Consider the following 25771-nt stretch of genomic DNA (forward strand, 5'->3'; position numbering starts at 1 on the left):
CTTTGAAAACTTCTGCCACCCAAATCTGAAAATTTTGGGCATAGCTTATATTGTGCAGATTTTGCAAATAAAAATGGTGGTGTACTGTTAGTGGTAAGATATTTTTAGGAGTAATTTTCTAGGCACACAAATTAAGTGGAAACACTGAAACACCACATTTGGCTTATGCAACTTCTCTTAATATTGCCAATTGTGATTACTATGATACTTACGTAAATTGAAGCTCTCTCCTTTCTGATTAATTTGCTCCTCCTGCAAGATTTCTTGAGTACAGAAATTCAGAATCATTTCAAAGAAGAACTGTGACGTCACAAACACTGGACTGACATCACTGAACAAATCAAAAAGGGACACGGAATACGTATGAATAACCCATATATCTGCAGATAGTCTATTCCTCTTGTGAGGCTGAAACACATCTTACCAATCAACCAATGCTATGTGGAGCAAATTAGACTCTCCCACAGTTCTGCAGAAATATCTCTGATCAAGGGTCCAACAGGGAAAAGAGCAGTTAGCATAAGCTTTTGATGAGAAGGAAACTTCTAACAAGGATTTAGTTGTTCAACGTCCTATAGACATTTCTGTGACCCAGATCTATCAAAAGGTACGCAACTGTTCTTCACAATTAAGTCTGCGAGAAGGGACCTTTCCCCGTAATCTAAGACTCTCATGCTTAATCAACATGCCTTGGTGTTAAGAACCATTTTAATGTACATTGTTTGGATCAAGTTAACATTTTCAAGCAACTTCCTTTGCATGTCTCTCAAACACTCAAATATTTCTGGTGTCACTGCTTTTTCAGCGAGGCTACAAATATACTGTTGTCTAACACCACCATGCAGTACGGTATTTTAAAGATATATAACAAACTATTCTAAGGCCTAAGAAGTTTATGCTGGGTTGCAGATCTGTTGGATTCTAGGTTATCCAGAACTGCATAAGCTTCAAAGAGTTGTGACAAATGAAAAAAAGAATCCTGTAAAGGACATTTACATACCAGAAAGTAGGAGTTCAAAATGTGTGCCTCAGCAGATCCACACTATAAGATTAGCATGCCATGGAAGCATCTGAACCATTGAGAGAAGTAAAAGTTTACAGAATCCATGCATCTCACTCAGTTTCTAAGCCTTTTGGAACTAAGGTATAAAAGGCCCTTCCACCTAACCAGATCAACTGCTTCCAATTTCAACAGAATCTAAATCACAAAAAACCTGGAAGGTTCTTTGAGAAAAGTCTCTTGGAGGCAAATACATCCTTGGTGAGGATGGATAAACAACATATCTAATATATGAAGCTGGAAACAACAACATTTTTCTCAGAAATCTTCTAGAACTCATTGCTTGCTTGTTGACAGGCTTTATCAGAGGAATTCATATTCTATCCTAACTAGGTTTTTTATGGTACTCGGTAAGCGACTTGTGCAGATCCTCAAAACTACTGTGGAAAAAGGGAGTCCTTTAATAACGTCTCTCTCTCTCTCACTCTCTCACCTTTGGGGAGGAAATAGTCAATGAATTTAGAAAAAAAAATTATTTTTTATAAGAGCTTCTCATCCTAGCCTTTGTAAGACTATGCTCTCTGCAGCTGATTCATATACAGAAGAAGCGGGGAAAGGAATAACGAAAGGCTCTATCAAAACAGCCAACTGGATACATCTTCCTGTGGGTCAAACAGCAGCTTTTCCCCTGCAAGATAGTTAGGCAAAAGGAGGAGCCCTGAAGCTCTAAGGACCTAAATACAACAGCTTCCCTTCTCTTAGTGAAGAACCTCCACTTGATTGCCTCCAGGAGAACAGAAAGAGGATCTGGACACCAATCAAAGCACCCGAGGATAAGAGAAAAGAAGTCATTTACAGGCGCTGCAAATGATCATCAGTTTCTGGAGTAGGAGAGATCAGTCACAGATGCTTCAGGGAGCATCTTACTACCTGGCTGCTACTCAGGTGGATTTGCAGTTGAGCCATGAAAGGGGACCCCAGCTAGTTCTTGTAAAAATGGCAATACAACCACTCTGGAGAATATTTATTGAGCTCTGCTAGCAGAAAGGACATAGTTTAAGACAAGGCTAGAGAGAGCTCACAAGTACACTTCTTACCTTTCTTTCTTGGGCACGCTTGTTTTGTAAGTAAGACCAGGAGAGAGTTTTAACTACTCAAAACAGAGAAGGGATTGAAAATTAAGCACCCTCAGCCTTTTACATGTCAAGGATCTCAGCATTATCAACTATCCACGTTTTAAAACTGAGTCCATACTTATCTTATCTTTTCCTCCACTTAAAGAAAAAAATCCCACTGGCAAGATTAACAGCTACTATGATAAGTGATCTGATGCGAATGGTAGAAAATCATCACAATAACAGAGAGTAAAATAAGAAAGTGCTATCCTATGGGAACATTTAGCACAGCTTGTCAAACTGTCATGAAAGTATCAGCCCTCACAAAAAAAATCTACTTGCCATCCTTTACAAACATCATCATGAAAATGAAGAAGCTATCCCAGATATACTGTCCGGCAAGGCTGCCTTCCTTGTAAAATCTAAATGTCAATCACATATTTAAAAAGTCAACTTTCCAAATGAAAAAGGATGTGAAATCTCAAATTTTCCAGTGCAGCAGATTATGTAATTCAAAGCATTAGTTTTAAACTAAGTGTTCTGTTTCAACCAATATTTACCGATAAAATATTTTACTGAATAAACCCCCAAACCATCAGCACACATATTAGTAAATATTGATTTATACTGTAAGTGTAATACCACCACTGGCCTTCACATCTAGTCCATCTGCTTCACGCTAATTAAGAGCGGTTGGTTATCACAATCTGGCATCTTTCTAGGGAACTAAATTCATGTATATTTTCTAAAGGAAAAACCCACATGTACCAGACTGTAGTATGATTTATGGTGTCTGGAAAGAGTTCTAAACTTTGGTTTCTCCTTCCACCGCCATCAAGATGTTGGGAAATTTCTCTACACACTATATTTGAACCTTCTGTTCCTTCTGCAGTATCTGCCAACTAAATGAGATTTGCAAACTCTGCAAGAAATCAAAAAGGCATTATTTACCTTAATAAATGGTCGAACTAGATCCTAGGAGTCTAATACCCGTTTCCACAGAAATCAAACTGAATCCTCCTAAGGGAAGAACACAAGCAAACCATTTGTGTATTAGCATTCTGCTACAATACTGTTTTGTTCCTATGTGTTTTTTTAAATCCCTGAAACCTTTAATAAAAAAATATCCCTGTCACCTTGTTACAGTTACCCTTTGTGGTATACTAGAGACAATGGATTTAAGTGAAATGCCAAAGAGGATTTTATACTTCACTTTTGAAAAGAAATATTTTCCCCTTGACCATTTAAATAGGATAACAATTGAAATAGCTATCTGGGTATATGCTTACTGAATGTATAACTACCTAAGTCAGCAGCAAATAATTGGCTCAACTCTTGATTAAAGGGACATTGTCAGAGCATTTAAACATGTTAAGTTTCGTGTAAAAATGGTTTACAAAACCCAAGATATCTGCATGTTTATTAAAATGAATTGGTTTGCATTTAAACATTCCCATTATGCTTTAATCTAAACACTGCCTCACTGTGGCAGGCCATAAAAAAAAGAAAAGAACAGATTAATTTATTTTCATTATCCAAGCTTAGTGAAGCGCAGGTGAATGACATAAAAGGGTGAAATAAATTTAAAAAAAAAACCAACCCCATTAACTTTTTAGAAAGTCAGAGGCAGGTATGTGCAAATATCTACCGTAGTCCCATCAATATTTATAGTTATAAAAAAAAAATCACATTTTTCTTGAAAAAAGTTTTTCTACCCAGTTGCTACATGAAAGGCCTGCGCGCACATGTACGCACACACGAGGAAACCACAATAAAACTGACTGAAGACAAAATCTTGTGGAATGCACAAAGTAAAAAAATTTCTAATAATTATCATTTAATGTGTTACTTGCATCACTAATAGTTAAAATCAACTTAAAAATCATACTACTTTAAAGTTGATGCCTTTTTAATAATCTGAAACATTGTTACAAATACAAGTAAAGAAATTTGTTCTAAAAAAATGCAAAAAAGGTCACGACATATGATATGACCTGTTAGAAATAAGTCAACTTTAATTTTTAAATTCCATCCATAATAATAGCAGTATTTTACTTGCGGTATCACCCCTTTCTTGGCAGTTTATGTACAACATTGATTGAAATTAAAGAGACCCATGCAAATGCATAGAGTGACTGAATTTCAATATGACATTTTTAATACCATTTTACATGGTATCAGTAACAAGCAGTTTGTAGCTTCATGCTGTGAGGACCACCCTGACTCCACAACAATGTAGTTATGCCAGTGCAAATTTCCTTCATGTAGACAGGGCTTCTATTAACATAATTCCTGGAGCAGATTACATATAGCGAAAAGTGAACCAGTCTCAGCCTTGGTCCACACTACAAACTTCTGTCAGTATAGTAGGTTGCTCAGGAGCGAGAATTTTGTACACCCAAATCATATAGTTATACCAACCTAACCCCCAAAACAAGAGGGCTTTTCTCATCAACATACCTACTGCTTCTTGGGGAGGTGGAATACCTACAGTGACAGAAGCTCTCCTGTTGGCATAGATAGCATCTTCACTAAGCGCTGCAGCTGTACCATTGCAGCACTCTAAGTTTAGACAAGCTCTCAGTAACTTATGCTTTAGCATACAAGGAGAAAAAAATTGATTCAGCAACATAAGCTGCTTCTCTTTCAGTGTTTTAGGTGAAAGGTGCAAAGATTGCTGCTGTTCACTGGTCACACACATAAGTGATAAGGAAGAGAAAAGTCAAACACCAACTAGAGTGAATGGATGTGAGAAGCTGCAGGATGCTACATAATATGACAATGACTCATGAAAATAAAAATGGGATACAGAGGTTTTTTTTGAACAAGTAGCCTTTTTTAGAGGCAAATCTCTTCCAAGTCAATTGGAAGTTGCTGCCATCCAAAAAAATGTATAGTAGCTTTTGTTAAATGACTGGAAGGTGGGGGTCTCAGTCCAATCTCCAACAGGCAAGAGTATACATCTGTTATCATTCAAAACCAAAAATTCTTGTTGACAGACACCAAGAAACCAAAGATTGAATGAGCTTGAGCATGAACTACGTACTTGCCCCAGAGGTGTGTGTCTACATCAAACTTGGAGTTTATTAGCAAAACTACAGAAAGAACCTTACATCACTGCTGGGCATGCAGCATCAATTCTAATGTACAACAGAAGACAGATTCTTTATACGTGTCAATCTTTCACAAACACTGAGTATAGTTAATTAAGAAAAATGATGCTAATAGCACTCCCATACTAAGGAAGAATGAAGAACCCCAGTAAACATCTACCCTGGTCTTGATAAATCCCCTTGCTCACCTGATAGTTGTGGGTAGAAAAATCTCTTGGGGACATGAGAGTGTTTAAGCCGCCGCTATCAGTAGAATAAAACTTTCCTTTAGAAAGCGTTTCTAGCATTTGTTGCAAAGCTCTGGTTTACACTTAAGTTAGGGCGACATAGCTACAGTGCTCAGGGATGTGAAAAATTCACACCCCTGTGCAAAACAGCTATGCTGACCTAACCTCTGGTAAAGATGTGGTTAAGTCAATGGAAGCTTCCCTCAACCAAGCTACCATCACTCAAGAAGATGAATTACCTACAGCAACAGAAAAACCCCTCCCATATTGTAAAAAGCATTTACACTACAGACTATAGCAGCTTAACTATGGTGCTAGAGCAGTGCCATTGTAGCACCTTTAGTGCAGACATGGCCAAAGATAACATTCCAAATACAAATGGACATGGTGTTTCCTTTAACCTGACAGCAGTTCCAGTGCCTCTGTTCAGTTTCCTCAAGCAAAAGAGTGAATTGACAAGATGGATGTGTGACAGGTTCAGTCACAGAGACGCCCTTGGGACTGCCACCTCATGTGCTGAGACTACCTGAGCCCGTTTTCCCTGGCAGCTTGGGACTTCAGAACCCTGCTTTGTTGAGTCAGATACGCTAGCCTGCTGCAAACAGAGACTCAGGTCTGAACCATGTTCCCCAAAAGCTGCAGCCTTAACTGAAAACGGCTTAGAGTGTGCTCCTGTCTAGCACCCAGATACCCAGTTCCCAATGGGATCCAAACCCCAAATAAATCTGTTTTATTCTATATAAAGCTTATACAGGGTAAACTCAAATTGTCAGCCCTCTATAACACTGATAGAGAGAGATGCACAGCTGTTTGCTCCCTCAGTTATCAGTCACTAACTCTAGGTTCAATAATAAGCAAAAAGTGATTTTATTAAGTATAAAAAGTAGGATTTCAGTGGTTCCAAGTAATAGACAAAACAAAGTAAGTTACCAAGCAAAATAAAACAAAACATGCAAGTCTACACCTAATACAGATAAAAATCTCACCCTCAGAGATGTTCCAATAAGCTTCAACAACAGACTAGACTCCTTTTTAGTCTGGGCCCAATCCTTTCCCTGGTACAGTCATTGTTTCAGCTCAGGTGGTAGCCAGAGGATTTCTCATGACTGCAACCCCCTTTATTCAGTTCCACCCCTTTATATACCTTTGGCACAAAGCAGGAATCATGTGTCTCTTTGGGTCCCCACCCCTCCTTCTAAATGGAAAAGCACCAGGTTAAAGATGGATTCCAGTACCAGGTGACATGGTCACATGTCCTGTGAGACCCCAAGCCTTCATTCGTCCGGGCCCAAGTAAACAGAGCCATCTACAGTCAATTGTCCTAGTTGATGGGAGCCATCAAGATTCTAAACCACCATTAATGGCCCATATGTTGCATAAATACAATAGGACCTCAGAGTTGTATTTTATATTCCTAGTTTCAGATACAAGAATGATACATTCATACATGCATGAAGCATATTCCAGTTACACTATATTCACACTCATTAGCATATTTTCATACAATCTAATGGAGTACAATGTCATAGGATGTTTCATAGGTGCTATTCAGAAATCTGCTAAGATTAATGAAACTTGGTAATGTTGTTAATTAGGATTGGGGTTCCCAGGATCTTTAGGAACTAGGATGGGCTTCTCATTAGGGCATGGGGCATGCACCTTGCATGTGGCACACCCAAAATCTATCCTACCAGCCTCCAGCTAGGTGTATCATAAGATTTTTCCAAGCTCTACTCCCACAAGTATTGTAATTAGTAAATCTATTTCAACTTAAAAATTAAGTTTGGGGCATTTAGGAGATCAGGTAAATTGCAGTATAGCACTAAAACACAGTTTAAAATTTATGAACAAGCCAAGACAGATGCATCAAACTGATGTCTATAGGAGTTGTTTTCACTCTCCTGCCTTTGACAAAAGTTTTACCACATATGAGAGTGCATGCAGTGTTTGACTGCCAATGACAAGTGGAGAAGAGTACCAAGCAAGGCAAATACAAGATACCAGCACAGACCTGCCCACATGCTGGCAAGGAGAAACATTTTTCTGAAATAAAACAAAAAAAAGCTAGCTGGGGAAAACACAAAGAGCATATGTGAAAGAGAAAACAAGATTTTCATGGTTTTTCTTTTCTTCAAGAATTAACCATGGAGCTTGTTTGCTAGCATCAATTCTATCTACATCAAGAAAAATCCCTTAGCAGCAGAAAAAATAATTTGCAGCTGGAAACTATCAAAACCAACATAATAAATTACTAACAGGTTTAATTCTGGTAAAATACAAACATAGGAACAATCCCTGTCCTGGATATTCCTTACAATCTTCTCTTTCCAGAAATCATATCTCTATTCTCACTTACACATAGCACTGTTCAGTTCAGTGGCCATCTGCAGTACAAATTTTTGGAATTTTACTTGCTTGGTTTCTGTTGCAACTGGTAACTCTAATTTAGTGACTCAGGAACGTTTTGATCCATATGTCCAATCCCATTAGTCAACAGGCCAGATCCACTGACCCAGAGATCTACATAATACCCAGCCTGTAATTACTTGTGAATACCTTCCCTCATTATTACATGTTCGAGTTCAGAATAAAAACAAATGGAGCTGAAACAGAAGGGAAGAACTCCATAACGAAATGGAAAATGTTCAAAGACAAAATTAACATATGCTCCAGGGTTGTCTGTCCCATTTAAAGACATAGGAGGAGTAAGAAAGGCCAGTGAGAATGTATAAGTGCTTAAAAGGCATGTGATGGATGAACAGATATACAAATCAAACAAAAACATTCAAGGATGCCAGAGCCAGGCAGATTGCAACTGCAAGCAAGAGTACAAAATAGCAAAGCAAAATTCAATAATAACTAATATTAATGTAAAAAGTTTTTTAAAGTCCACATGAATTTTGGTTGGGCAGTATCCCTGTCCTGTCAACTGTGTGTATTTATTCAAAAAATTTCTGTCTGCCTCATTTGCCCTAATTATTTGAATCAATGCAACTATTGCACATTAAAAGATAATTATCGGCTTCCCCTCTGTGCTTTACCCCAATTAATGTTTCCAGGATCTCTTCTTCGAACAATCAATCAAGCCATACGTTCCCAGCTTTTCTACAGATTCCTGAGTCCATCAGTTTTCCTGTCATGTTCCTGATTCTCTTTAGTATTTCCACTTCCTTGTGAAAGAAAAAGTATGCCTATTTCTAACATATCCCCACTCTCCTCCCACACAAAAGAAGAGGGTTTTTTTTTTAAGTAATTTCTCCTTTTAATAAAATACTGTTGTCAATCTGAGTCCAAACCCTGATCTTCACTTTTTGTTCATGTATCATTAAATATCTTATACTGTGATGTGATACGTCAGCACAGTGAGAACAGGATAAATTCACATGGATTCAGTGCAAATAAGGTGACTGTATTAACTATTCAAATAATTCTGAGTTGTCATACAGGGAAACTCCCAACCATAAACATGGATTTTGGGGAAAACACTTTTCATATAACACTGCACTGATGATCAGTCTATACCAGGTAAGCATGATATTAGATTAGATAAAACTATTACTGTAACTAGATATTGTTCTGAGGTGACATCTGTAAATGTCAAAAGTCTGATGAAAAGATGAAAAAGGTTGACTAATGAAGTGTAAAAAGGATCACTATTGTCAGATAAACAGATTACAGATTAAACAAATTGCTAAAAGCTAACACCATGCACAGAAAGGCTTACTGTTAAAACACTCTAGATACAGACAGTTTTATTTGCCTTAAAATAGTAACTGCAAGTATATTGATAAACAGATTGAGAAGATGGCTTGGTTCATTGCAACTTCGAAGTGCAGTACTTCCACATGCTCTTCTGCAGTGCTACTTATAACTTCCCATAGTAGTGTCCTTTTCCAAATCACCTTACAAAGCCTTTTGACTAAGACCTAGTGTTCAGTCTGCTATCTGATATGACCTTCATCAAGGAATAGATGCTGCCCTTGCAAGAGGATGCAACATCTATTAGGTTCTTCCAACTCTAAGTACTATGTTCCTGTGTATTAGAGAGGATAGATCTTAACTATATACACAAGAGGAAACTGATGAAGCAAACAAACTGCCTGACAACACAGCACAGGGTTAAAGAGAGCTCAGCTAGCCCCACCCCACTATAAGTGCAGCCAATGCCAGGTATGGAGGGAGGAGAGAAGGAGAGAACCTGGGTCAGCTCAGGGCTGCCTGGAGAAGAAGCAGGAGCTAGCCTTCCCTACCTGAGGGGAAGAGATGCTAGCCTGCCAGCCAAGGTAGCCATCTGGGAGTAACTACTGTCTCCTCAGCCAAGGGAGACTGCAAAGGAAACCTAGGAGAACCTGGCATCTAAGGTAACTAAGTGAGAAAAGCTCAGAGACATTGTGGGATTTGGCCTCACCAACTTGCCCGCTCGAAGAAGGATGGGACCATGGCAGGGCACTGCCCAAGATCCATCACAAAATTTAACACAGTGAGACTGTGTTGAGAAGTTCATGACCAGAATAGAAGGGTAGTTGTAAATCAGGATTTAACTGGAGGATGTCTGTTGCAGCCATGTCTGGCTCAGTCACTGGCATTTATTTCTCACTTTCTGTAATAGAAAAATAGTCTATGCATTAATGTTTAAAACACAAACTTCAGTTCAGTTTGACACTTAGGTCAAACAGTTAGTGGCTTGAAGCACAGTGCTTCACAATACTAGTATCCCTTTGGTTAAAAAGGAAAAATCGTTCTTTACCGGGTGGCTTGGAGGGCGGGTGGCTTAGTGGTTGGCATGCTTGGCTTTCTGCTCCCTGTTTGGTTGAGGAGCCTCAGTATTTAAGGCAGCAGTGGGTAGGGAGACCCAGGCCCTCCCTCTCCACTGGGTCCCAGCCCAAGGCCCTGTGTGTGTTGACCCCTGAACCTTGTGGGGTCCTGTTCAGTTTGTGGCGTGGCCCCTCTAGTCCAATTTGCTGGGTGTCTTGTCTCCGATAGCACCCTTTCATGGATCTTGGGCAGTGCCCTGACATAGTCCCAGGCTTCTTTGAGCAGGCATGATGAGACCAAACTCACACAATGCAGTGTCAACCTGTGGAACTCATTGCCAGGGTATGTTTTGAAGGCCAAAACTATAATGGGGTTCAAAATTATGTTAATGGAAGATAGCCATTGATGGACCTATTAGCCAAGATGGGCAGGGACACAACCCTATGCTCTCGGAGTCCCTAAACATCTGACTGCCAGAAGCTGGGACTGGACAACAGGGGATGGATCATTCAATAAATTGCCTTGTTCTGGTTCACTGGTTCTGAAGCATCTGTCACTGGCCACTGTCAGAAGACAGGGTACTGGGCTAGATGGATCATTGGTCTGACCCAGCATGTCCCTTCTGATGTTCTTATGTTCAGACCAACAGAGCCAATTTTAAGCACAAGCAATTACTTCCCCTAATGCTGGCCTATACAAGGTCTCCCCGCTACATGAGATGATAGGCTGTAGTGATCCTCCCTTGATACAACAAGATCGAAGAGAGAGACAACCCGTGGACTCAGGAAAAGCTACTCACCGTCCAACCCCTCTCTGTCTGGTAACTTGGTCCCTCACATAGAAACCAGCTCTAGAAACAGAATAGCTTACGTGTCTTTAAGAAGTCACCAGGAATCTACCGCAACTATTCATGTACAGACCATGAGTTTGCCCCCACCCTCCCTTTCCCACGCAAACATTTCCTATTTCATAACTACTATTAAGCAGTTTGTGTTGTAAAAAGGCAACGGTCAAAATGATTCCTAGATAGTAGGACTAAGTCAATTTTTCTGAACAACAGTTGCATTTTCAACAATCTTAAAGACGGTCTGGAACAGGGTTATTTTAAAATATGGCTTATTTTCTGTTTTGCTTCTTCATGATTAATAGATGGAATTAAAAGTGTGGGTATGGTTTTTGGTTGGGTTCCACTCACTTTCTTTTACCTCAGAAATATCTGGTAAATCAAATCTGGTCTTCCCAAGGGTCTCAGAGGACGTATATTTAATTCTCACACCTTAAATGAAGGGGTGAGAATGCTGAAGTGTATCTTTCTCCAAAATGTTAGTTGCTCAACTTAACCAGTGTTAAATACCAAAAATCTAAGTTTTGATCAGTATGTCTAAAAACCCATCCTCTCAATTTTCACTCTCCCAGCTCTTGTAATGTCACAATTTCACCAGATCTCTAGGCACTACAGAGACTTTCAGAAAAGACCAGACTTGAATTTCTCATGCAAAGACAAACAAACAGAAAATAAGGACTTTTCAAATATATTTGAAGACTTTTAAAATGTAATAAACAAGCAAAAAAAGCTCAACCCTTTCACCCGCTTTTAAGATTACATTAAGTGCCATGAGGCTAATAGATCTGAGGAACAGAATATGTATTCTGTGTGTTGAGGCAGGTCAATTGCTCTGTGCAAGTACCTAAGAAAGCAGAGATGAAGCAATTCCAGATCACAAGTCACTGGAGTAAGGATATCAAGTATTGCCATTCTCTGCTAGTCAAGTATCACAGGTTCAACAGAAGTCACTCAGACATTCTTCTCCTTGCTGGAAAAAAAAAAAAAAACCACACCAAGACAGAGCCATCACTATTGTAACAAAGGTTTTAAAACTTAGTAATATTTCTCATATCCTTCAAAAAATAACTGCTTTCAAGGAAACACTGAAAAATGCTGAATATTGAAAAATATTTGCATAGTATGTCTGTCATAATAAGCCAAATTGCTGTAACTCAGATGATCTTCAAAAATGTTTTAGATCTGATTATGTCACCTATGACACTGTGATGGCATGCACTAGACTATGAGCCCCCTGCTGGAGGCCTTGAGGACTCTGCCATGAGGGTCCTCCAAGCTGCCTATAGAGGCTGTTTGAGACACAGCCAATCAGGAAAGAGCCTGCAGGGAACATCCAATCAAGTCCCAGTAGGCTCGTATAAAAAGGAGCTGCAGGGCCAGAGTGAGTTCAGTCTGCTGGCAGGGATCAGGGAAGCAAGAAGTGCTCGTGGCTGGCTGCAAGGGCTGAAAGGACTGGACAGATCAGTTGCTGGCAGAGACCAGGGGAGCCCAAGAATAGCTCCTGGCTGGCTGCTGGGACTGGGGGGCGGCGGGGGGACGGGGGGGAAGCAATGAAGGAGCTCCTGAGTCACTGCCAGGACTCAACTAAGACAGGCTGAAGGGAAGTAGCCCAGAGAAACAGAGCAGCAATTAGTAAAGGGACAGAGTATGAGGCTGCTATACTTAAAGGGTCCCTGGGTTAGGACGCGAAGCAGGAGGTGGGACAGGCCTCCTTCCCACCAACCACTGGGGAAAAGTGGCTACCCCCTAAGGAACGGAATTAGAACTGTGGCACTCCGGGGAAGGGAGCCACACTACTGAGACTGACTTAGCAGGGAGCTGTGGTTAGCAAGTCCAAGAGGGGTGGCTCAGCACGAAGGCTGGCGTCACTGAGGCCTCAAGTAGAGGCAAGGATTCCCCGAGGATGCTGCTCAGTACTAGAATAGGAACCTTTCAACCTAGCTGGACCAACTGAGTGTACTGTGATGGGTTAAAGACTGAGCCCAGGGAGGGCTGCAGGACATTTCGCACTGTATACCATGAAAGGAGTGAGTTTGTTTCACATATGGACAGAGTGCGACTCAGCCAGAGGGCTAGGTCACCAAAGACCTGCCTGGCAAGTGCAGAGACCAGGGGACACATGCATGGTGAAAAAATGACAGCAACTGTGTTTCACAACGTAACAAAGGGCATAAATTAAAGACAATCGTGTAGCTGAGAATCTTTATTACTGGTGATAATCAAGAAGTAGCACATCTCCAATTTCAGATCCCAGTTTCAGTCTGCAAGCTGGGTAGTTAGAAAAAATATTCTGCATCTGAAATGATCAAATCTGATATAGAAATCATTGGGACAGTAAGCTGTGGAACCCTTAGATTCCACTTTTATAAACTCAGTTTTCAGAGCAGAACCACACTTAAAATAATCTTCAGGGGTTTATAATAAGAGCACTTATATTACTCTACTGCATCATTACAAGTCACTCCCATTCTCAATTTATATTGGTTTTAGTACTGTAAGGTATCAAGTTATTACATGTAAACTTTTCTTCCCCTAAAGAAAATAAGGGAGATCACACTGTCAAAATAATGACTGTTTTGAGACTAGTTTGAGTGAGAGCGAAATTTTCTATCTACTTTTTTGGTGTTGACCAATACTAGAACATAAAAAGCATCCTATAACCTCATGCCACACTGCTCTCCACCAAAGCAAGCATCACCCCTATATATTAACTTACTGGTAATCCCCCCCAAGAAGAGTAGTACCTCCAGAGAACCCACATCAATTTCTTGTTTGTAAAATGTTTTGAGATCCTCAAATGAAAGGTGTCATAGAAGTATTACTGAATTCAAACTGTCAAACTAGGGCAGGAGGGAAAATGAGATAGACCAAACACATTAAGGGAAAAATGCAATGCACAACCCACTTTCCCCTACTATCCCTCTTACAATAGTATCTTTACATAACCTCATATTAATTTTTTTTTCTTTTAAACATTTCCTTCCTTGCTGTCATGTAGCAGTGTGAGTGAAATCTCTTTTGTAGGCTTTGTTAAAAAAAACCACTTAGGAGGGACAATTAAGGTACTATAGTAAAGGGTACCAAGAAAAGGACCTAAGGAAAGGAACGTGTTTTAAAATAAGACAGGGCACAGGAGGTTGGGGTGGGGAGGTGCACATGAGATGACAGCAAGAGATTAAAGGAAGGAGAGAAGTTGGATTTTTATCATTTCAAATGTACACAAATTAACGTTACAATTCTCTAAGAGAGATGGTGACAGGAACAAAAAAAGTTAACTTTGCTCACAGTTTATATCGTTACCAGAATCCCTTAATTCAACAATACTTTATGTATTGTACAATTGTAAACATATTATTCTTCAAGTAATGATTGACAAAAATCCACTTGCCTACTCAGACTTTGCAAGTTAAAATCATGAACTAAGTGTTGTAGCAAAATGGTACTTACAAGTATAACAGGAACTCTTCCCCACAAGAGAATGGAAATCAGGAGTTCTATGGGATAAGACAGAGGGAATAAAACACAGTAGGTCAGGAATAAGGAAGTGAAACCAGAAATCTAGTTTGTCAGTAATTAGGGAGGGGACATTTTCTTACACTTTACCAAGGGCTAGGATACCGGAAGGCAACGTAGATGGTGATTTTACATTGACTGCAAGAGCTCCTTGCGGGTTTTCACAGACACGTGAACATTTAGCTATTTTTGTTTGCCCCTCAGATCTCTTGATCATCACATGCCTTCCACGCAGAAAGTAGATTGCTACTCTCCAGTACAATATTTGAGCAAGATCTTACATGTTCAATTTGTCTGCTGACAGCACTTCTCCCATGTTTCTATCAGAACTGTGAACCAAGCAAACTTTACAGAACCCATGACTATGGAGGAGGAAAAGGACAAAAATCCTCTAACATGCTTTTTTCCCCTAGCCTTATAAAGATTTGCTTTAACTCTTCACAGTACCTTAAATACTGTGATTTTTTTTTAAAGATGTAAGAATTATTTTGGGAAAGTTCTGTGGCCTGCCTGATATAAGGGGTGAGACTAGATGATCACAATAGTCCCTTTTAGCTATGATAGCTGTAATTTTAATTTATAAAAGCATCACACTGGAAGCACTTGAGGCTATTAAGAACTAGCAGTATGAATTTCCTGTACCTGACACATTGCTAGATAGTTATATAAACTCTTCTCTCTACTTACTGCCCTGGGCAATTTTTGTATGTCAGCATTTTTTTCCTGCAAACAGCTGATTAAATGGTTAAAAAGCAAAAATAAACACCAACTTTTCCTGTTTCCCTACAGTTTAGTTTCTTCTTATGGCATTATCAACTGATTTGAAAGCAAAAAATCTTTTGACGAGTGTCCCAATCTGTAAAAGCTCAAATATATTGCAGAGTATGGGTCAAATGTCTAATATTTCAAAGCTGGAGAAATATTGTTACAAGATATCAATTAACAGGATTTTCTTTTACTGTTATTAAGACAGAAAATAGCATTTGGCTTCATGTTAAAATATGAAAAATGGAGCGTAAAAGGGAATATTTTGTTGCAAATGTGACATCATTCCATATTCTTTATGAAAATATGCTTATGATAGGAATGTAACATACATTATGCAAGATGGCTCCTGTGAGATATCATTGAAAAGGTTATGATTTACTGAATGTGATTATCCTATTTGTATGCCTGTATCATTTCTGTATCTGAAGTTAGGAATATTGACTATGTATCTGTATTCCAACTATGCTACTTTAGGTAACACCCACTGCTAACTCTTCAGGTACAACAATGGAAAAGCCAGGCAGGGCGGATGGCCCATCAGTGAGAATAATGGACTGTGAAAAGTTTGGCCTTCCTGCAAAAGCTCCATACTGCCAATGACTCATGGACGCTGTGATACTACAGAGTCAGGTGGTCTTGTCACCTGATACTAACATTATCTGGGACTTCTGGTAACTTTCTACTGTAAGGGAAGTGGGGTCAAGTTTGGGAAACAAAGAATTCCCGCCTTACATAAATCCTATTTACAGGTGGGGAGGAAGGTAAACCAAACTCCTCCTCTCCATGGCCTATCTGTTCAAGAAGAAATACTGCAAAAGCCACCTGAAGGGAAGAGCGAGGTGGAGGTGTGGGGGGCGGGGGAGTGGAGTCCAGACAGACAGGGGACCAGTTTGAAAAGGAATATAACTGGAACTCTGAACCACGGAAACTTTGCAACTTACCTGCAATAATATCTAGGGTGAGAAATACTATTTGTAACCAATTTCTTTAATGAAACTAACTTAGTTTGCATGTCTGATTTCATTTGCTTGGTAATCTGCTTTGTTCTGTTTGTTACCCCTTTTACCACATATAATGGGCCTTTTATAGTTAATAACATTTGTTTTGTTTATAATAATATAACTAAGCTTCTGTAATTTCTAACGGGGGGGAGGGGCAAGAAGTTGTGCATACCTTCCTCCACATTGAGGGAGGAGGTGGATTTCATAAAACCTTTGAGTTTGCGTCTGTTAAAAGGAGTGAGCACAAGAGTGTTGGAGAAAGTCCCTGAAGCTGAGTCTTCCCAGAGCTCATCTGTAGCTGGGTGTGGCCCTGCATGTGTATGTTTTAGAGGCTTTAATAGCTTGGCTCAGCAAGACAGGTTAAAGAGGGCCCATGCTGGCATAACAGGTAGACTCAGTGGTATCTCAGCACATCAGGTGACATCCCCAGAGGTCCAACCCATCACAAAAATACAGCCAAAAAGTAAAGACTTTTTTTAAAAAAATCAGACTTTTTGTCATTGATTATATTAATAAAACCAAATATCTTGAGAATATGCACTTCATCATAAATTTTATTTTTACTGACAAATTTCAAATATGAAAATTATTTAGAATTCTGTTTTTTGGGTATTTTCCTGTAATAGGGGCAAAACACACCCCAGAATGCTCATTATTACTTCTGATAACAGAATTTCTTTCAACTTCATCTTTATCTGATTCATGCTTGCAGTGTCCTTTGGTAAGACACACGAAAAATAAAGCAGTACATCTTAGTATTTCTGAAGCAACTAAGGAAACCTAAGTTGTTTTTGTAACATGCAATAACCTTATTTAGAATCAAAAAAGGAGCAGAACCAAATTATGTATGCAGTCCACTCATCCAGTGGAGATTTGACATAATGGGCCTACACATGGAGTGGCACCTAGCTTCTCAAAGTAAGGCTTGAGCAACAGAAAACCAAGAAATCTGGAGAGTACAAAATTGTTTTCCTACAAATTCCTTCCTAATCTGATTTGAGGAAATTATATATGACATGTCTTTCTTTGCATGAGATCCACCCAGGCATACAGACTCAAGGTAGGTCTACACTTAAAACACTGTAGCACTTCAGTGCAGACACTCACTACAGTGACGGGAGAGATTCTCCCGTCACTGTAGGTAATCCATCTCCCCAAGAAGTGGCAGCTAGGTCATTGGAAAAATTCTTCATCCACCTAGCACTGTCTAAACAGAGGATTAGGTTTCAGAGATGTGTATTTTTCATGCCTCTGATAGAGGCAGATATGCTGATACAAGTTTTCAACGTCAACCAGCCCTCAGAAACTGACTTTTAAATCTCAAGAGCTCATCTGAAATACAGATTCCAGCCAGGTGTCAATAGAGAATCATCATCAAGTTAAAAAGTAAGTCAAGCAAAATATACAGATATCTGTTCCTCTTGTTAAAATACCAACAATAAGGCCAAGTCTACACTTTCTGCATCTCACCAGACCAAGAGACTGCTATTAGCCACTATACATGGCCATACAATTAATACATTTAATCTGGAGAATTCAGATATAAGCAATATTAATTATGGTGATTATTTTTAACATCTTCATAGTTAAGCTCATTGCTACATTTGGGGGTAAGAAAGGCATTTTTCCACCAGACCACGTTGGGAGGAATGGAGCATTTTGCCTTCCTCATCAGCATTGAGCGGGTTCTCATCAAATCACCTACTCGTTAGTAACATGACCAGTCAGTCTAGTGTTATGTGCAGGTGGATACATAACTATCTCCTATGACTACACAAGATAAATACTGGTGAATCTTGGTCCTCTGTGCCTTCTTTCTGTTAAAGTTAACAAGTTTGGGTTCAAAATGTGAAAACACCTGGCCAAACAGAAGATCCAACCAGTTTTTGAAACCTTCATTCCTCGGGGGAAGGAGACAATAGCAGTTGTCCCCTACAAATAAATTCCTCTTCCTGGTGCTACTCACTCACCTATTCAGCCAGCTGAGGAGGAGACGGGAGAAAGTGAAGAGGATGAAGACAATTAGTGAGGATCTAGGAGGAAAAAAACCCAGCTGTCCTTTCATTATTCTGTGTTGGATAGCTCCCAAAGGAACACTGATTAATATGGAGAGGTCCATGCGTTTCAGTTTTCTGGATAGAAGTACAATCCTTTAGCCTTATCTGAACCTGCCTTTATACTGACCCCAAAAGCATAATGGTGCAACCCTGTAAAGTATTAATGGGTAAGCAAAACAAAGAAACAAACACTTGTGGCCCAAATCAAGTTTCAGATTAAAGCCAATTAGTTTATTATGATTACTGGTATTTAAAAATTGATCCTAATCTCTGGGTGCTTAACAAACTGTTACTATAAAATGTAAAATAATATGCACACAATAAAATGAACAAATTATTTAATAAATTGCCCAGAACTCATAAAACACCCATCATCATTTTTAAACTAAGGGCTGGGGAAAAACCAACAGGTGCAGAGGAGCATGTAGTTCAGACATCCCTTAAGGGAGGATCTATAAATGGAGATTCCTTATGTCCTAATAAGGAGGAGAGAGAGGATGGAAGATGATAATATACAGGTAGGATCTGATGAGAAACAGTCAAAAGAAAAAAAGTCCCATTCAATTACATCATGTAATGGCAGACAGCTAAAAAGTGACAAGCTTTTAAAGTGCTTACATATCAGTGCTAGAAATCTAAATAATAAGATGGGTGAACTAAAGTGCCTCGTATTAAATGATATTGATATAATAGTCATCACAGAAACTTGGTGGAATGAGAATAATCAATGGGACACGTAATACCAGGGTACAAAATATATCAGAAGGACAGAACAGGTTATGCTTGTGGGAGAGTGGCACTATATGTGAAAGAAAGCGTAGAATCAAATTCTACAACAGGAAAGTTTGGGTACCACTGACCTAGAGGATAAGAGGATTAAGAGAAATAGCCAACACAACTTGTCAAGAACAAATCATGCCAAACCAACCTAATATCCTTCTTTGTTACTGTCGCTTCCCCAGGGAGGAGGGGCTAAGGGGCAGGCTGTAAATAAGATATATCTTTATTTAGTACAGCTTTTGACACAGTCTCACATGACTTTCTTATAAGCAAACTAGGGAAATGTGATCTAAATCAAATTACTATATGGTAGGTGCATAACTGGTTGAAAGACTATGCTCAAAAAGCAGTTATCAATGGTTCGCTGTCAAACCAAAGACGTATCTAGTGGGGTCCTGCAGGGGTCCAGTACTACTCAGTATTTTCATTAACAGCTTGGATGATGAGTGAAGAGTATGCTTATAAAATCTGCAAAATGACACCAAGTTAGGAGGGGTCACAAGCACTTTGCAGGACAGGATTAGAATTCAAAACAACCTTAACAAATTGTGGAATTGGTCTAAAATTAACAAGATGAAATTCAATCAAGACACATGCAAGGTACAACATTCAGAAATGAAAAAATCAAATGCACAAATACAAAATGGGGAATTACTGGCTAGGCAATAATACTGCTGAACAAAATATGGGGGTTATAGTGGATCACAAATGATATGAGTCAACATCATGCAGTTGCAAAAAAGGTTAATATTCTGGAGTGTATTAACCAGGGTGTAGTATGTAACACACAGGAAATAACTGTCCCACTCTGTTTAGTACAGGTAAGGCTTCAGCTGGAGTACTGTGTCCCATTCTGGGTGCCACACTTTTGGAAAGATGCAGACAAACTGGAAAGTCCAGAGGAGAGAAATAAAAATGATAGAAGTTTAGAAAATCTGAGCAATGAGGAAAGTTTTTAAAAAATTGGGCAGGTTCAGTCTTGTTAAAAGAAGACAGAGGGGGCACCTGATTAGTCTTCAAATATGTTAAAGGATATAGTAAAGAGAATGAGGATCAATTGTTCTCCTTGTCCACAGAATGTAGGACAAGAAGTAATGGCTTAATCCACAGCAAGAGAGAAAGTTTTTCCTGATATCTAATTTAAATCTAACTGTAACGACAGTTATGCACTGGAATAGACTTGCAAGAGAGACTGTGGAATCCCTGTTACTGGAGGGTTTTAAGAATAGGTTTGACAAACAACTGTCAGGGATGGCCTAGGTTTACTTGGTCCTGCCTCAGCGCACAGTCTGGATTAGATGACCTCTCATTACATGACCAGCCCTACGTTTTTATGATGCTATGATTTTTGTTACCTATATTTGAAGTTTATAAAGTAAGTAAGTATGATGACCAAAGGCACAAGCATCAATAATCAGAAATACTATTTGCTGAACACGTTAAACTGCAATAATTCAACTAGGTTAAGATTTTCAAAACTAGAAACCTAAAGCTAGGATCCTCAAAATCACATTTTTGGTATCTGCCTAATTTTCCAAAGTACTAAGCACTCAATAGCTCCCACTGATTACTTTATAAATTCTTTAAATACAGATACAGGAAGAAAATCTTGGCCCCATTCAATAAGTAATTTAATTATCAATCAGATTATCAGTTGTTCTGAGCAACTATCTGATTGGCTGCTAATCATCTTTGGGAGATGAATCCCCAGTGACTGCTCTGGTATGACAGTCTCACCATCTCATTTACAAACTCAGTGAAATTACCCCAATTACTGTACTTTATTTTTGTAACTCAAGTGCATTAACTTATCAAAATATAGGTTTCTTGGTATTTTAACTATCAGAGACTGCAGGAGATGCACTGACTAGTCATACTCCTTTGAAAGGCCTTCCGATCCCTGCTCAGCCAAGGCATGTTAATGACTTAGTAAAGTTTGTTTTGTCTCTTGCTGTTTCTTTCAGGCACATATTGATAAAACACATATATTTAAACTACAGAGCACACATACACCATGCTCTCAGGTCACCTCTGTGTGGGGGCCTCAAGGTACTTGGACACTGCTACCTATGACTTACCAATATGATGCATCAACAACACATAGAAAATAAATGGTGTCAGACTAAAGTGACTCATCTAAAACATGTAGCTTTATTCTCTACATCACCACCATCATAAACAGTCTTTTGCTCACATTGTGCTTACATTTAATATTAAGATGAAATATGCAAGGAAGGGGAGGATATTTATTTACTTAGTGCTCAGAAAAAGGTGCTATATCAACAATCCTAAAGCCCAAAGACCTACTTATCCACAGAACAAGTATGATATGGACATAGGTAGCACAAGTTTCCCTACACTGCTTTCTTAAGGTACCATATGGGGAATCTAAAGTTAAATCTTCCTTCTGGGTATTAGATATGATTTCTTCCCAGATTCAGCTTTGCATTAAGAAAAGCAGCACAGTTATAATTATTACAAAGCCCACTCATCAGCATCACTGGCATCTATCCCCCAGCACTAGCTACTCCGTCTAAGACCAGGCCACTTCTAACAACAAAATATATGTACACAATGACCGTGGGCAGTTTGAATGGTGGATATTAAAACATGAGCTTGTTCTTACAGTTTAACTGAATTTCTCCATTGCTTAACAAATCTAAAACAAATGCTTCTTATGCACAACTAACAATATCCGATAGCCATTTGACCTACCTAAGTGCACTTCACATAAAATAAAAAACCCTTGGCTCTTTTTAGATTTCCATGCTTATCATAGCTTAATATACCCAGTGAGATGGTTAAAATGTTGCCAAAGCCATCCATTAAGTTTGCTCCAACCTACAAGCTTTTGCTTCAATGGAAGCAGATTATAATGTCAGATATACTATAATTTCACTATAATTTCACTTTTTCTTTTCCCAAAAGAAACTGTAGTAACAACACACCCCCATGGACTGAAGAGAGACACATCCACTGTAAATTCAGGCTCATCTTTGTATTTCTCCAAGAAGATATTGTGAATTTGTCATTCACACTGGCATACACATTTTATTACAGATTACAGCCTCAGAGAGAGCATTAAATAAACACAGACAAACCCATAGCAATGACTTTCTGCACACACTGCAGATTGATGCTTCACTGAATCAAATATAAGCAAGACACAAAAGCTGAAAATCTCCTTGTGGGTCACACAGTGCCAGCATCAGACATGGATGGCTTTCACCTCTCCCTCTGAGGAAGAAATGACTTCATCTGTACATTACACTCCAATAAGAAGCCAACTGCCTTGTGTTACTATGCATATAATTGCAAGATATAGCTAAAGCATAAGCAAAACAACAAAGTATGTTAGTAAAATGACTACCCCATCCACTTCATCCACATCACTACATCCAGACAGAATGCCACTGGAATCAAATATTCTTCATTCAAGCATCACAAAAAGAAGCACAAAATAAATGAGTTTTCCCCTCTCTCCAAATTCCTGTTTCAAAGACTAGGTTTCCCATTGGTTCTTAATGCATCATTTAACAAAACTCAAGTGTGTAATATTCTGAGCAGCCACTAATTATAAAAATCCCAAGCAGCAACACAGGGGCAGACAACATCTGAAATCTCCTGAGCTGTCATGTGTCATTATGAGTCTCACTTAACACAAGCCCTAAATGCAAAGTTATTATTTATATCGTCTTTGAGGACTTTTTACTGTTATTCTGAAGTCCAAAGACAGAGGACACAAGCACACTGTAAGTCCCCCTGGTACCAGGTATGCAAGTATGGGAGGAGGGAAGGGGAAGCTGGGCTTTTTTCATTCTCCCCAACTCCCAAAGCAAGAGGTTCCCAGGGAAAATACAGTGTCCTTAATTTTTAATACCTTATTATGAACAGGCTCTGTAGTTACGTGGCATTTATAACAAACTGAGATGATCCTTGTCCCCATACACACATAGTGCCCCTCAACAGCTAACCCCCCAATATAAAGACAGTTAATGCTTAATTGTCTCTGTTTCATCACAGAGAGCAAGGTGGTGCCAACTGGGGGCGGGATGAGGGATATTCCACTTTCTAATGAGATTCCCCTACTCTATCCTCGCTGCCTCCCATGCCCTCTCCCCACATCCCAGGCTCTCCCCCCCACACTCTCTCCCCCCGCCCCGCACACCCCCCGGCTCTCTCCCCCACAGCCCCCATGCCCTCTCCCCACATCCCAGGCTCTCCCCCCCACACCCTCTCCCCCCGCCCCGCACACCCCCCGGCTCTCCCCCCCCACACCCCCCGGCTCTCCCCCCCAACGCCCCCATGCCCTCTCATGGCCCCGCACCCCCCGGCTCATCTCCCTCTCATGCCCCTCACTCCATCTGCCCCCCCGCTCTCCTCACCCCCCCCGCGCTGTGCTGCAGCGTCAGACCCTCCCCCTCAGCAGCATCAGCTCCATCTTGGCCTCCAGCCGCCCAGCCGGCCCTGGGTGCGCACGAGGCTCCGAGGCACCACAGACCCGGGTGGGGAGGCGAACGGACCGACCCCCCCTCCCCGACCCTCACTTACCTGCGCTCTCCGCAGCGCGGCGGTGGGCGGGCAGCACCGGGGGGGGGGGGTGTCGCCGGGCGAGGGCAGCGGAGGCGGCTCTTGACTCTCCCGGGGGGTGCGGGGCGGCGGCTCCTCGTCACAGACCGGCCCGGGCTCCGGCGGCGTCTCCTCAGCAGCCCCAGCCGCCGCCAAGCGACACAAGCGAGCGGGACCCGGAGCGAAGGGGGAGGGGAGGAGCCGGGCATAGGGAGGCTGCGTGCGCGCTCACACACGCGCCCTCGGCGTTCCGCGAGGACGAGCACGCCGCCCTCCCTGGCCCGGCCGCGAGCGCGCAACGTTCCCGCGGGGCGGGGCGGGGCGGTTGGTTTGTGGGCGGGGGCGCGCGCAGGAGGGAGTCCCCGCGCCGCCAGGCCCGCGCACGCGCGCTGTCCTGCCCCGCTCCGGGAGAGGGGCGGTGTTCGCTGCAGGGAAGCACACCTGGGCAGGGACCCGCTGGGCTGTGCGTCAGGCGTCGCCTGGCCATAGGGGCGGGAGGGGGGCTGGAAAGTGTCGCGGCGCGGCCGGATCTCGACCTAACGAGACAATAAATCCCAGGGGGCGGCTGCCCCGCCTCCGGGGAAGCTCTGCTGGGGCGGAGTGGGGGCCGCTGGGCAGGCTGCTCTGTCTGCAGGGCAGATTTGCACGGGTGGCTGCTGGGGGCATTTGCACAAGGGTGTGTTGCTGTTGGGGGAGCCCGCTGCGGTCCCAGCGAGCGGGATTCGTCTCGTGCAGCCTTCTAATCCCCCTCATCAAGGGTGTATGTCGCTAAGGAAAAGCACCCCCGGAGCCAGTAAAAATCATTTCGGCTCTGGCCCCTCCCATCTCTGCACAGTGCTCCTGTGAGCAATCCTGGGAAGTAAAGGCTGGAGCAGCCCCTCTGAGCGCTGCACCAGAAGCTAAAGGCCAGGATGAAACAGCATTGTGAAATGAGGCAAAGCAGTGTATTGCTGCGACCCTCAAAAGTGCTACCTATTGGGCTTTAAAATTAGGAAGGCTGCAATGGGACCTTTAAAAAAATTATGTTCCCTGACCGGGAATCGAACCCGGGCCGCGGCGGTGAGAGCGCCGAATCCTAACCACTAGACCACCAGGGAGCTCTGAGTAATACACCTCAGATAGCCTTAACTTCCTAACATTGTTTCACTTTCATTTTCATAATGCACCATGAGAGAGCTGCTCCCGAGAGTGAGTGAGGTCATGTCTTTTATTGGTGCAGCTTCTGTCGGTGACAGAGACAAGCTTTGGAGCAGGCCCCGAAGAAAGGCTCTGTGTAAGCCCCAAAGCCTCTCTCTTTCACCAACAGAATTTGGGCAAATAAAAGCTATTACCTCACCTACCTCCTCTCTCTAATAGCCTGAGTCTAACTGCAGTACAACATAGCAAACTGAATGCTCAGCCTACATTTAATGTGCTATAGCAATGTGTTGGTGTCACTAGGCATAAATCTAGGTAACTTGGGAGGGTGGTAAACCACAAGTGTCAATGAAGCCCTCCTGCTGTAGGCCTCAATGAACCAATGTTCCTCCATGTTAAACACTTTGTGTAACCTAATATTTTAAGAGCTGTAAAATGTAGTGTTAGCAGTTAGTTTTCGGTTGTAACAGCCAGTTCTCTGCTGTAATACATTAAAGCTAGGCTAAAGCACGCTCAAGGCCATTTTAAGATACTGTATACATGTCTCAGCAGCGGAGAGAGGGGAGGAAGGGGGAAGACAAAAGATTGAATGAGAAAAGATACTGCAGCTGGATGGGAAAGGAGGGAGGAGTGAGAAATCAGCTAGTCAGCAAGAAAGTTTTGTAGTAAATAACTGGGATATAACAGGAAGAAACTGCTTGTTTTAGGTGTGCAGGATCTGAGATTGTTATTTCTCCCTTGCACCTTATTTGAGCTCAAATAAATTTGGTTGTTTGCTTCTCCACCCTGGTGTGTTTATTGGCGCTTAAGCACTCTGGGCAACGAACCACTGTTGCTTGCCTCTGGCACTGCTGTGTCTGCAACAAATGCATTATTTTTAAATAAGTAAAAT

General features: G+C 41.1%; 2 protein-coding genes and 1 non-coding gene across 7 annotated transcripts in view; all 3 read right to left on the reverse strand.

Annotated features, from left to right (window-relative positions):
• DNAJC5 (DnaJ heat shock protein family (Hsp40) member C5) overlaps positions 1 to 23753 on the reverse strand; it is a 51093-nt gene extending 27340 nt beyond the window's left edge. For 2 of the 5 annotated variants that reach the window (XM_050918420.1, XM_050918423.1), the window contains exons 1-2: positions 23725 to 23753; positions 3067 to 3135 (exon numbers count right to left, since the gene is read on the reverse strand). The gene's annotated coding sequence lies outside the window, so the exon portion shown is untranslated. Of the gene's footprint in view, positions 1 to 3066; positions 3136 to 14501; positions 14549 to 23724 lie in introns of those variants that run through there. The other 3 variants (XM_050918422.1, XM_050918421.1, XM_050918425.1) reach the window with 3 other exon arrangements.
• Positions 1 to 25771, reverse strand: part of LOC127030993 (tripartite motif-containing protein 55-like) — a 71006-nt gene that overhangs the window by 44591 nt on the left and 644 nt on the right. The window contains exon 2 of the mRNA XM_050917671.1: positions 23725 to 23958. Coding sequence (XP_050773628.1) covers positions 23725 to 23958 — 234 coding nt within the window. The remainder of the gene's footprint in view (positions 1 to 23724; positions 23959 to 25771) is intronic.
• On the reverse strand, positions 24768 to 24839 carry TRNAE-CUC (transfer RNA glutamic acid (anticodon CUC)). Its single transcript has one exon. It is a non-coding gene; the product is annotated as a tRNA-Glu (tRNA).

This window comes from Gopherus flavomarginatus, chromosome 11, assembly GCF_025201925.1.
Source record: "Gopherus flavomarginatus isolate rGopFla2 chromosome 11, rGopFla2.mat.asm, whole genome shotgun sequence".
Taxonomy (NCBI): domain Eukaryota; kingdom Metazoa; phylum Chordata; order Testudines; family Testudinidae; genus Gopherus; species Gopherus flavomarginatus.